This window comes from Lactuca saligna, chromosome 6 (assembly GCF_052625555.1).
Source record: "Lactuca saligna cultivar CGN05327 chromosome 6, ASM5262555v1, whole genome shotgun sequence".
In the NCBI taxonomy this organism is placed as follows: Eukaryota; Viridiplantae; Streptophyta; class Magnoliopsida; order Asterales; family Asteraceae; genus Lactuca; species Lactuca saligna.
Genome location: NC_136422.1, coordinates 50315451 through 50328347, shown reverse-complemented (window position 1 = coordinate 50328347; position 12897 = coordinate 50315451). Strand labels below are relative to the sequence as shown.

Here is a 12897-nt window from a genome sequence, read left to right as displayed (position 1 = left end):
TGTCAAAACATCTATATTTATAATTATTTTTTATTATTGATCAATAATCACATTATAATTTAATTAAAATTATTTTTACATTTCTAATCCGTAGTGTCCACGGGTTATAACCTAGTAAATAAATAAATAAATAAAACACTTAAGATTCTTACTATAATTAACCCTGGTCTTATTTAACATGGCTATTTTAGTGAAGTCTCGTCATATAAATTTCTTATCTATTAACCGTTTCATAACATATGAATCTGACGAGCGAAAAGAAGCCACGAAGACCATGACTCAGCAAAAGCTGGTTGCAGGCTTGCAAGCTACCACTATCACTCTCCCTTCCTCCTTCCTCTTCCTACATCCTCTCCCCGCCATTTCTTTCTCCGAAGAAATCCACCAAACACAAGAAACAAAAATGGAAAATCAAAAACCTAACAGATTTTCTTCATTCGAATCATACGCCAGCTCCGATTCGCGCTCCAATGAACAACCATCAGATCCCGGCAAGAAATCGCATTTTCAGGTGGTGATTCAAAGGATCCAAGGAACAGGATGACCAACATTCTGATTTTCACCATCTTCATTGCGATAATATTGGGGATAAAATCACCGGCGCCTTTAACTTACCTGGCCACCGCCCAACAGTACCCTGATCCCGAAACCATAAAGAAAAATCCCGCCAAATTAGACGAAGCCACCAAATTAATCTATACTCGATTCAATTCTATATCCTCACTTTTCCATGAGGATGCCATGGATGATCTTGGCTTCTGCATGAAAAACATGTAAGTTTTAGGGTTTTTTCTCCACCCGTTTTCCTAAATTCATTATCTTGCCATTAATCTTACTTCAATTCAAGTAAACATTCGTAAATAACCATTGCTTAATTCGTCTACATTTCTCTTAAACTTTCCTTCTTTCCTAATGCAAATCCAAACTAAAACCTACATAACAAATAGCAATCCAGTTGTGTTTATCTTAATGGATTCAGCCTCTGTATTATCAATTTTACTAAAAGCACTCCAGTTTAACACTCCTTATCATTTCATCATCAATTTCCAGAACTGCTGAATGGAACGAAGCTTTTGATTTCTCGGGTGATACAAAATTCTTGTCTAATTGCATCCAAAAAACCAACGGTAAAAACTAAAATCAATTACTACTCTGTAGTTGACGTTGAATAATTCATATATGAATTTATAGGCAATATCCTTCAGCGACTATGCACTGCAGCAGATATAAAATTCTATGTAACTGTTCTCTCAGAAGCTGAGAAACAAGGATTTAAGATAACTAATTACATAAAAGGTAACAAGAACTGTAATCTTAAATCTTGGGTTTCTGGATGTGAACCTGGTTGGGCTTGTTCTGTTGAAAAAGACACTGAAGTTGATCTAAAAAACAAAGATGAAATCCCTTTTAGAACTTCTGATTGTCAACCTTGTTGTGAAGGCTTCTTCTGCCCCACTGGCCTCACCTGTATGATCCGTAAGTTTCTTCATCATCTTTTTATTATCATAAACAAAAAGCTACCAGCTACCAGTTTTTTCTGAAGATTGACATGTCTTTTGTTTTTGTAATTGAAGCTTGTCCTTCCGGATCATATTGTCCTCTGGCTCGGCTTAATCCGAAGACTAATATGTGTGATCCGTAAGTTGAATTTCCGTTTTTACCCTTTGTTAAACTTAAACAATTTACATTCCTAAAAAAAAAATTTACAAAATGTAGATATCGATACCAACCACCACCAGGGGCCACTAACCATAGTTGTGGTGGGGCAGATGTCTGGGCAGCTGTTGTAAATAGCCGTGAGGTTTTTTGTCCAGCTGGCTTCTTCTGCCCGAGTTCTATTGAGAAATATTCTTGCCAATCTGGGTATATATTATTAATTTATTATTTATTATTTATTATTATTATTATAAAAAAAGTTGCATAATTATTTACTTGATGGTTGTTTATTTTATGTCAGACATTACTGCAGACTTGGATCAACATCTCAAACAGGTAAAATTTTCTCCTTTTAGTTTTTGCCACATTTGTTAAAAAGGCAAATAGTTTTTGTTAATTGTGGTAAAAGTGACTAAACTAAAGGGTTAAAATTGAAATTTTTTTTTACAAATTTGATAAAATAGACAAAAAGTTGCAAATGTAAGGGTTTTTATGTTATTATCGGTTGTTAAAAATCTGGATTACTTAAATGTGGAAGGATTTTGCAGAGTGTTTACAATTGGCTAGATGTAATAAAGAGGCTTCAAATCAGAATATTACTGCATATGGCTTAATAACTTGTGTAAGTGCGTATCTTACTCGATCATATGGATAAAGTGTTGTAGTAATGAAATGACCATTTTACCCATATTCATTTATGGAATGGCAGGGAGGATTGACACTTGTGCTGTTGATATTTTACAACTGCACGGGTCAAGTAATATCCACGAGAGAAAAACGAAAAGAAAAATCAAGAGAAGCAGCTGCACAAAGTGCAAAAGAATTAGCACAAGAAAGATGGAAAGCTGCAAAAGAAAACGCAAAAAGAAAAGCAGTTGGAATACAAACATCATTATCACGAACATTTTCACGAAGAAAACCCCCAATTTCAGACGCGTCAAAAGATCCGATTCCTTCGTCTAGAGATGAAAACGAAGATCAAAACAATCTCACAATGATGATTCATGATCTTGAAGATGATCCTGAAAGCCACGATGGATTTAACGTTGAAATTGGAGATAAACATTTGAAGGGATCGAAACCTAAAAAGCTACACACTCGAAGTCAAATATTCCAATATGCGTATGGGGAAATTGAAAAGGAAAAAGCAATGGAACAACAGAATGGGGATTTGACGTTTTCGGGGGTTATTTCTATGGCGACTGATACGACTATGAGGATTAGACCTAGAATGGAGGTTTCTTTTAAGGATTTGACTTTGACTTTGAAGGGGAAAAAGAAACATTTGTTGAGATGTGTGAGTGGAAGTATTTATCCTGGACACGTGTCAGCTGTTATGGGTCCTTCGGGAGCTGGAAAAACAACGTTTTTATCTGCTTTGACTGGAAAAGCGAGTGGATGCACTGTGAATGGATCGATTCTTATAAATGGGAGAGATGAATCGATGAATTCTTATAAGAAAATTATTGGGTTTGTTCCTCAAGATGATATTGTTCATGGTGATTTGACTGTTGAGGAGAATCTTTGGTTCAGTGCTAAGTGTAGGTATGTTGTTATTGGTGTGTGATTCTTAGTTATATAAAAAGTTGAATAGTCGATATAAATATATATAATTCACTTAATTAGGAAACACTAATAATTAGGAAAGCACTTCTGTGACAAACCAACGCATTATCAATTATTATTATTATTTTTTTTTTTAAGGTTAATCTCGTAAAAGAGTTTGTATACTGTGTTTTTTTCAAATTAACCCTCAACTTTTTTTTTTTTTTTTTTTTTTTTTTCTGAAAAAGAACTTGTATTTTTTTTCCAATCCGACCATTTTCTTCATTTTCTCTAAAAAAAGTTGTAAAATGTAAGGGTATTTTAGGGAATAACTAAAAAAGTTTGACGTTTATTTGGAGACATTTAGAAGGTTGAGGTTTTTTTTTTGGAAAAAGACAAAGTTGAGGATTTTTATTGAACAAATGAAAAAAATATAAGGTCTTTTTCATGAAAAAAATAAAGATGAGGGTTAATCCAGAAAAAAACACAAAATATAACGTATATTTAATGAGATTAACCCAATAAACATGTAAAACGTGAGTTTTTTTTTTCGAAAAAACTAAAAAAGTCCGAGGGTTTTCCCGAAAACAATTAAGTTTTTGAGGGTTTTTTCGGAAAAAAAAACAAAAAGTTAAAGGGTTTTTTCTGACAAACTGAAAAAATGCAAAGTTGATTTCATTAAAAAATAAAATTGAAGTCAAACCTATAATCTAATTTGATAGCTAAAGGTCATTTCGGCAAAAAAAAAAAAAAAGTTAAGGTTTTATCAAATATTTTCTTCATAAAATAATAATATTGGTTTCATATCTAATTTGACAAAACCCAAAAACATCTACATACAAACTCCTCATGTATATATTAAATATATGCAACCATAACCAAAATTAAACTTGAATCTTTACATTTTGTCTCTGGATATCTCCAGACTTCCCGCGAATCTTTCTCGAGCCGATAAAGTTCTTGTTGTAGAAAGAGTGATCGAGTCTTTAGGTCTTCAACACATAAGAAACTCTTTAGTTGGAACAGTAGAAAAACGAGGAATATCAGGGGGACAAAGAAAGCGAGTAAACGTGGGTTTAGAAATGGTTATGGAACCTTCTCTTTTAATTCTTGATGAACCCACTTCCGGTTTAGACAGTTCTTCTTCTCAATTACTTCTTAAAGCCCTTCGTCGTGAAGCCCTTGAAGCTGTCAATGTATGCATGGTTGTACACCAACCAAGGTAACCTTCATTATTATTATCATTATTATTAAATAAGAAACTAACATGTAACACTATGTATTTCAGTTATAGCTTATTCAGGATGTTTGATGACTTAATCCTTCTAGCAAAAGGTGGACTTGTTGCATACCTTGGACCTGTAAAAAAAGTGGAAGAATATTTTTCAGGAATTGGGATCGATGTTCCAGAACGTGTAAATCCACCGGATCATTATATTGATATATTGGAAGGAATGGTCAAATGTTCGGTCAACTACAAAGAGCTTCCGGTCAAATGGATGCATCATAACGGTTACCCTATACCCCCAGACATGAGAGATTCAGATTCATCCGTATCCGGTCAGGATTCTGTTGGAGGTTCATCCACCTCAGCTGCCCACCAATCTTATGCAGCTGAATTATGGCAGGAGTTTAAGCTTTTTCTTCAAATGAAAAATGATGATTTTTTAAGTTATTTTAAAAGGAGGAAGGATTTGTCTAATCGTGTTACCCCGGGTGTATTGCGACAATATCGATATTTTCTAGGGAGGTAATTTATAAATACTTTGTCTTTTTTTAATCCGTTACACCGTTTTTGATACCAAGTACTATATTCGTTTTGTCTGAACCTTTTGCCTCGTATAGCCAAAATAAAGCATTTCTAGATAATTTATTTCTTTCGAATTAATTCCGTGTGTTTTATTTAAATATGTAGTGTGCTTTAAGATATTAAAGAGTATTTATTATCTTTTTAAATAAGTTTGAAACGTATAAATTAAGTGTAACATATAGTCTATCATAAACTAATGTCACTTTAATTTAGGGCAAAATAACAAAAGCCCATATATTTTGTTAATTTTTGTGGTTTAACCATTAATTTTGGGCAAAACACAGGAAAGCCACTATATTTCAATTTGTTCAATAAAACCCACCCAAGTTTGATGAATTTTTTTTTATATCGGCCACTTTAAACTGTCATATCAGGGTTGCAACAGAAAATTTTGTTAAAGTTAAAGGACCAAATTGTACAAATAATTTTTAACACCAAATTTGTTATTGGTTGGAGATGCTGGTGATTTCATATGCAAATTAAAATTCTACTGGCATGTGATAAAGTTTTAGCTTAAAAGTTTGTTCAATTTGCATTAAGGTATCTTTTTATTTTACATTTTTTTGGCTCATTTATTTTAAATATATATTTTTTTTCCAGGGTGGCGAAACAAAGAATACGAGAAGCTAGGCTACAAGCTGTGGATTATTTGCTTTTGTTGATAGCTGGAATTTCTTTAGGAACACTCGCTAAAGTGAGTGATGAAAACTTTGGGGCAGTTGGATATACTTACACCATCATTGCTTTTTGTAAGTTTAAAAACTCAATGTTTTTTTTTTAATAGCTTATTATAATTATAAAAAAAAAAATCTAATTTTGTATATATATATTTTTGCTGAATTTCAGCTTTACTCAGCAAGATTGCGGCTATGAGATCATTTACATTAGATAAATTACAATTCTGGAGAGAACGCTCTTCTGGAATGAGTTGCTTTGCATACTTTTTTTCAAAAGATACAATCGACCAATTCAACACAGTAATAAAGCCCGCGGTTTACCTTTGCACATTTTACTATTTTAACCCTCCAAGATCCTCCATCGTCGATAATTACATCATCTTACTTTGCTTGTTGTATTGTGTGTCTGGGTTCGCTTATGCCCTTGCCATCTACCTCGAAGCTGGTTCTGCCCAATTAGTGAGTCAAAATTACTTGTTTGCCCTTTTACCGATTGTTAGAAAATATCAGTGACATTGATTTAATAATTTTTTTTTGGGGGCTTATAGTGGTCGGTGTTGCTTCCTGTTGTGTTGACACTTATTGCGACTCAAGATGATGAGAAGGGATCGATTATACCTTTTATAAAAAAGTTTTGTTACCCTGCGTGGGCTTTGGAAGCATTCTTGGTAGCTAATGCCGAAAGGTTTGTCATCATTTTATTTTTACCCTTTTTGATTCTTTTTTTCTTTTTTTTTTTATTGTAAAAATAAAATCACAACACCCACTACAACTCTCTAGCATCATAAGGTATACAACAGTCTGCTAGCTGGTTGACATAAGAGCCAAACGGCCACATTCGAATTAGAACTCCCCTTTTTTCCATTACGTCTTAAACAATCTTAATGAGACTAAATTATTATTTTACCCTTACATTCCAACAAACTATTTTCATTCTAACAAACTATTTTATCCTTACGTTCCAATAAACCATTTTCACAATCTTGACGAGACTTAATGGCTATTTTACCTTATATTCCAACAAACCATTTTCAACTAACTATTATACCCTTTACATTCCAACAAACCATTTTCACAATCTTAATAAGGCTAAATGATTATTTTACCCTTACATTCCAACAAACCATTTTCACAATCTTAATAAGACTAAATGATTATGTTAACTTTACATTCCAACAAACCATTTTCATTCCAACAAACTATTTTACCTTTACATTCCAACACCATTTTCATTCCAACAAACTATTTTACCTTTACATTACAACAAACCATTTTTCACAATCTTAACGAGACTAAATGACTATTTTATCCTTACATTCCAAAAAACCATTTTCAAAAAAAGAAAAATAGTTAAAAGGGTTGGTGTCTAGACACACTAAGCTATATTATTTTGCTTAAACCATCAAGTCATTCTATCTAGATTAAGTTAATAAAGAAATAACGATATATAGTTGTCCACATTAAGTGCTTAACTCATTAAGTTCATTAAGTAAAAAAAAACAAATTTTATTAAATATTTTTCTTTGTGATTGCTAAATTAGGTATCGGGCAGTGTGGTTGCTGACAAGATGTGCAGCAATTGCGAAGAGAGGTTATGATCTGAGGGATTGGAAATTTTGCTTAATACGATTAATGGTGGCTGGTTTAGCTTTTCGTATTTTAGCTTTATTTTTATTAGTAGCATTCCAGAAGAAGTGAGTAAATCCAGGCTGGCAAAAATAATAAAAAAACATGAAATCATAAGAATACGGTAACCTTAAATGCAAGAATCTTGGAACAATGATCTTTGCCAGCTCGACATTTTTCAAGTTTCTCAAGAGTCATGTGATACGATGAAGCAGTGATGGATGGATAAGATCAACAAGTGATTATTGTATCTATCTGTAAATTTTAATGTGAATAGACTGTTTGTACAAAGATGGATTCATGAATAGATTGTGTATATAATGTGAAAAAAATATGGTAAGGAGTATATTACTTATATACATATAGAAGTCATTTGTGTTGTATTTATTGCAAAACTCATATCGTGTAAATGAGTTGTAAATTGTGAGTTACATGTAAATAATTTTATCAGGGCGTTCTTATAGTTTTGTTGTATAAGAACTATGGGTGTTATATAACATTTTAGTTCTATAAGTACTAGATATTAAATCAAATCAAAAGTACAAATTCAGTTTATGTACTGTTTTTTGTTCGGTTTTTGGTTCAAAAGAAAAATGGAAAATTTAAAATAAAAGGAAATTGACTTATCATGTAATATTAATATTTAGGTAATTTTTTTTGTATTTATGTATGATGTTTACATATGACCATTATTACGGGTTATAGCAAGTTACAACTTATGTGATGTATACGTGTCATATACGTGACAAAGATAAATATCCACGAGGGTAATGAAATATTGGTTTTGTTCATATCTAGGCATCGTTTTGTTCACATCTACGCAATTTCTTTTTTTTATTCACAATCGTGATGGGTTTTGATACAAAATATAAGTTTGTTTTTCATAAAAATCGCAACAGAAGACTTAAAAAAGTAAGAAGTTTATTTTTAGTTTATAACAAAATCAAACCATCAATGATCCATTTATAGATGTTAGAAGGAAATAAAAACAACCAAATAGTATTTAGATTGACAACCTTTGAAGCCTTTGAATCCACTTGGTTTTGGAGTGTTGATGAAGATAACAAAAAATCTAAGAGTATTATTATCTCTATGTGTATTCACCATTAAGAGTAAGACACTTGGAATGCTAGTTTCTTCTTGTATTCCTGAGTGTCTTAAGCATTTAAGTGCTTAACTCAAATAAGCACTAAAGGAGACAATTAAAGATGACTTTTAATCTTGAAACAATCTTCAAAAGACAACAAGAAGAGGTAGAGGAAGAGAGTTTCGGCCATAAAGAGAAAGAGGAGATTTCACTAGAAAAACTAGCCAAAAACTCATGTAAACACTCTTATATAACTGTAATGACCTTAAAATTCGAGCTAAATTAAAACATTTTAATTCATTCAAAAACCATTAAGTTCATACATTCGTTTTTCAAAATAGTTTAAACATCAGAGTGTTCCCCAGAACCATATCAAGTAAATCATAAAACATGAGGAGCGGTACGATCACGCCTTCGCCTTGCCACGATCTCCTGAAGTACCTGAAACAATACACTGAAACTCTAAGCCCGAAAGCTTAGTGAGTTACCCCAAAAATACCAACCACAATACCATACACATATCATATCATATCATAAACAGAACAGCCATGCATATCGAGTCTAGAGTGTAACTGGTCCGCCTACACCAGGCCTTCAGTCCACCCGGTCCACTCTCTCTCCGAGTCTACAATATGACTGGTCCGCCCGCACCGGACCTTTAGTCCACCTGGTCCACTCTCCGAGTCTACAGTATGACTGATCCGCCCGCACCGGCCTTCAGTCTGTCTGGTCCACTCTCCGAGCCTCGGCACGTCTGGTCCGCCCTCTTGGGGCCTTCAGCCTATCCGGACCACTCGATGGGCCTTCGGTCTAACCGGTCCGTCCTGGGTATGTTGGCCTATAGCACAAAGCAGGAGCCGCCTCAACCCAACCCCTTTCCAACAACCATGTGCACATAAACATATAATCATATAACATCTCACAACTAATCAAACTGATCCAGCATATCACATAACATAGCAACATCCTAACCAGGATACTGACCTAACCGGTCACTAGCATAACATCATCCTATATACCAGGATGCCGACCTTAACCAGGTCTCTAACATATACCATCCTAACTACCAGGATGCAGACATAGAAAAGCAATAACATAACAACAACTACCCGGATTTCCATCTGATAAAGGACTAACCTTGGTGCCTTAGACCATGTTGATATAGTGAGGATAACTCACCTGCAACTGCTGACTGAACAGATAAGATCACGTTGCTCCGATAACTGACTCGAGCTCCACTGTTGAACACCACCAATAACCAAATCCAATAAATACCACTATTACCAAAATACCCTTGGAAGTCAAACTGGTCAACCCTTGGTCAAAGTCAAAGTCCTCAGTCAAAGTCAACCTTCCTGGTTGACCCTACTCGCCGAGTCAATCTGTCGACTCGTCGAGTTCCTTTACTCAGAAACTCCCATAATACGACTTAACTCGCCGAGTCTCCCCAAGACTCGTCGAGTTCAACAATCTCAGAGTCCCATCCTGCTTAACTTACCGAGTCGTCCCTTGACTCACCGATTCGAGGCTTAACAAGAAAAGGTTAGGGTTCCACGACCAGACTCGCCGAGTCCAAGAACAGACTCATCGAGTCCAAGGCAATCTTCAACAGACTCGCCGAGTTGTTCTTCCAACTCGCCGAGTCCAAACGTGACATCTTCATTCAGACGATTTTAGGCCATATCATTGCTTCCAATACATAGATCTGGACTCCTAGGGCCAGATTCACATGTAAAGTTTCCAACTTTACGTGCATGCAAGGCTCAACAAGCTCCAACCAAGGTATAAGAAGGTTTTGGGACAAAGATACTCTAAATCAAGCCCCATGGTTGATGCTTTAAGCTTCCATGGCTCACTATTAACCTAGATCTGAAGTTGCTACTTCAGATCTAACCTATAAACCCGAAATGGATTCCAATCAAGCTAAAATTCCCAAAACAACCACCAAGAATGGATCTATAAGGAGAAAACTCAAGGTAACGACTTGTTACCTCATAAATGTGCCCAAGAAGGAGTAGATTCCAGATCTACAATGATCTCCCGATGCTAGCCTCTTGATCTTCTAACTTCCTCCTCTTAAATTCTTCTTTCAAGCTCAAACTTTAACAATGGAGGCTCATACACACTAATTAGGGTTTCTGGAACTCAAATAGGTAGTAAAGTGGCTGAGGGTGGCTATAATGTGCTTTATATAGGGCACAACTCCCGGGATTAGGGTTTTCTCCCTTTAGCACCAACTCGTCGAGTCCATCTTCCGACTCGGCGAGTTGGCCACTTAACCCGTGACAAAATCCCGCTCCAACTCGGTGAGTAAAAGGACCTACTCGTCGAGTCCCTGATTTAATTTACACTTTAGTCCCTTGAACTCTTGATTCTGACTTGGGATGTTACAATTCTCCCCCACTTAAATTAGGCTTCGTCCTCGAAGCCTGCCGCAGCACAAAATTCAAAATAATAATCCCACAATGCAACTTCGGATCTCAACTGACTCAGATTCCTCCAAACACTACTATCAAATCCCATAGAATCCAACTCTTTCTCTATAGAGTTCTGACAATTGCTCCAAGCCGGCTACCGACTTTCTCCTACTGATAACAACACTTATCAACTCAGGATCACCCAAAGGATACATTCTTATTTCCGAATTTGCTCACTCATTCGCCTCGTGCGAAACTAGATATCATTACAAACCACCGGTCCTGACCCGGTACCAATCTGTCACCCCTTGCCCAAACTAGCACTACTTCCATAGAATTGCACTGCTGGGAACTTATCCTGATTTCTTCTTGAAACGACTCTTTCTTTCCATGCTAACAAGATGATAAATCCTACAGCTCCTGAGCAACTCCTATGAGCTCCCATCTACAAACATATACACATATTGAACCTGATCCAACATCCTCGGGCTGGAAAAACCCGATACACTGACGATACCTCCAGACATCCCCAGGATGAATTACAACTACATACATAACCTCCTGATCACAACCCTAATGAAAATCCAAGACTCCATCCTTGCATCCATTCCGAACTCCTCTGGTTCTACACCACCAGAAATCCTTCCGCGACCTTAACGGACACCCAACCCGGATGTGCTTCCATACCACTGGCAGAAACACAATGTTCAATAACCATAATTGGAATACTTTTAATCATCCATCCACACTACTGTTTTCACTGCAGTGAACCAACACTCCTTCTCGGAGCTACATACCTTTCCTTTTCCTTATCCAAGGAAGCCTACTCAACAACCTTGCCATATCAACAAGTGCTACTGTGCTCACACCCCACTCTACACTATCCCTTGTAGAGTAACTGCTATTTTATGCATCACATATACTCTGAATCGGATCATAAGGACTATCGAAGTCCATACACCACCTTTCACTAACATGATCAATACTCGGGGCCAGACCTACTATTTGCTATTGCATAGCAACATACTCAGTCCATCTCCTCATATAGATCTATCAACACATACAGAGTCTTCAACATGACTGGACCGCCTTACCAGGCCTTCATCCAATCTGGACCACTCTCAGAACCTTCAGCATGTGTGGACCGCCCTCCAGGGCCTTCATCTTGTCTGGACCGTTCTCCGAGCCTTCGGCATGACTGGTACGCTTATCGGCCTTCAGTCTCCCCGGACCGCTCAAACTATCATACATCATCCCGAACTATCCTTCATGGGAATCTTTCTCGTACATATTGTCCTAGCCCTCTAGGGGTTCTGAACTCTAACTCCATTCCATCTACTCAGATCCCGGCCTAATCCTAGGCCTCACAACAACCAATCACCTTTTCCGAAACCTTGGTCTTGATGGGTTTTGGTCATAAGAACATCCTATGTGCTCATACAAACCCTAATGCTTGGATCTAGGTTTCTCTATTGTACATGCAAGTTATCCAAGACTATAAACCCTAATTCTAGCATTCAAGTAATCATATTAACATGAGAATAGGTTTAAGATCATACCTTGATTGTTATGTAGCAATAACAATCTCAATTCCTCCTTGTATTTACTTTAGAAAGCTTAGAGTCACAAATGTCACTCCTCTAATGGTTTACAAACACCAAGAGCAAGAGGATGAAGAGGAGAGAGGATGGAGGCTGCCCTAAAACGTGTGAAACCCTAGAAGGATGCTTAGCCACGTTTTTAGGTCATAAGGGATGTATATATAGTTAGGCTATTAGGGTTATCTAACAAGGAAACCCTAATTTGGATGCCTAAGCCCTAATCAACCCATAGATTCCTTTCCTTAAGGCCTTAGACGATTTCCTCATGAGGTTTCCCATAGAATTCGTCCACTCCTTAATATAAGGCAATCCATAGCCCAAATTGCAATTATCTTATAATTACAATTCCAGTCCCTTAAGTTTAATTAATCTCTTTTAATCACAAAACTAATTACCAATTAATTATTGACTAATATTAATTTAAATAATATGATTTCTCCTTTAATATATTATTCTTATAATATATTAATAAATCATA

The 12897-nt window shown here is 35.8% G+C and overlaps 1 protein-coding gene and 1 long non-coding RNA gene across 3 annotated transcripts; one reads left to right on the top strand and one right to left on the bottom strand.

The window, feature by feature from the left end:
- Positions 1–201: 201 nt before the first annotated feature.
- On the bottom strand, positions 202–2685 carry LOC145000643 (uncharacterized). 2 transcript variants are annotated; one of them, XR_013661324.1, is made up of 3 exons: positions 2545–2685; positions 1342–2459; positions 202–758 (listed from the first exon to the last, which is right to left on the bottom strand). It is a non-coding gene; the product is annotated as an uncharacterized LOC145000643 (long non-coding RNA). The 2 variants fall into 2 exon arrangements; XR_013661325.1 differs by having other exon boundaries at positions 2560–2685.
- Positions 541–7762, top strand: LOC145000642 (ABC transporter G family member 28-like). The gene is made up of 14 exons (XM_078959903.1): positions 541–773; positions 1051–1127; positions 1192–1476; positions 1575–1638; positions 1717–1863; positions 1958–1992; positions 2205–2278; positions 2366–3201; positions 4127–4423; positions 4490–4951; positions 5612–5760; positions 5858–6147; positions 6237–6373; positions 7230–7762. Exons 1-14 carry the CDS (start codon positions 541–543, stop codon positions 7384–7386), a joined length of 3243 nt encoding a protein of 1080 aa, XP_078816029.1. The 3' UTR covers positions 7387–7762.
- Positions 7763–12897: the final 5135 nt, after the last annotated feature.

Bases quoted from the DNA above. Each gene is read 5' to 3' on its own strand.
- LOC145000642 (XM_078959903.1), top strand. From the start codon at position 541: ATGACCAACATTCTGATTTTCACCATCTTCATTGCGATAATATTGGGG. The intron at 1,128-1,191 runs GTAAAAACTAAA...ATGAATTTATAG, and splicing joins TTGCATCCAAAAAACCAACG to GCAATATCCTTCAGCGACTA. The intron at 5,761-5,857 runs GTAAGTTTAAAA...GCTGAATTTCAG, and splicing joins TTACACCATCATTGCTTTTT to CTTTACTCAGCAAGATTGCG.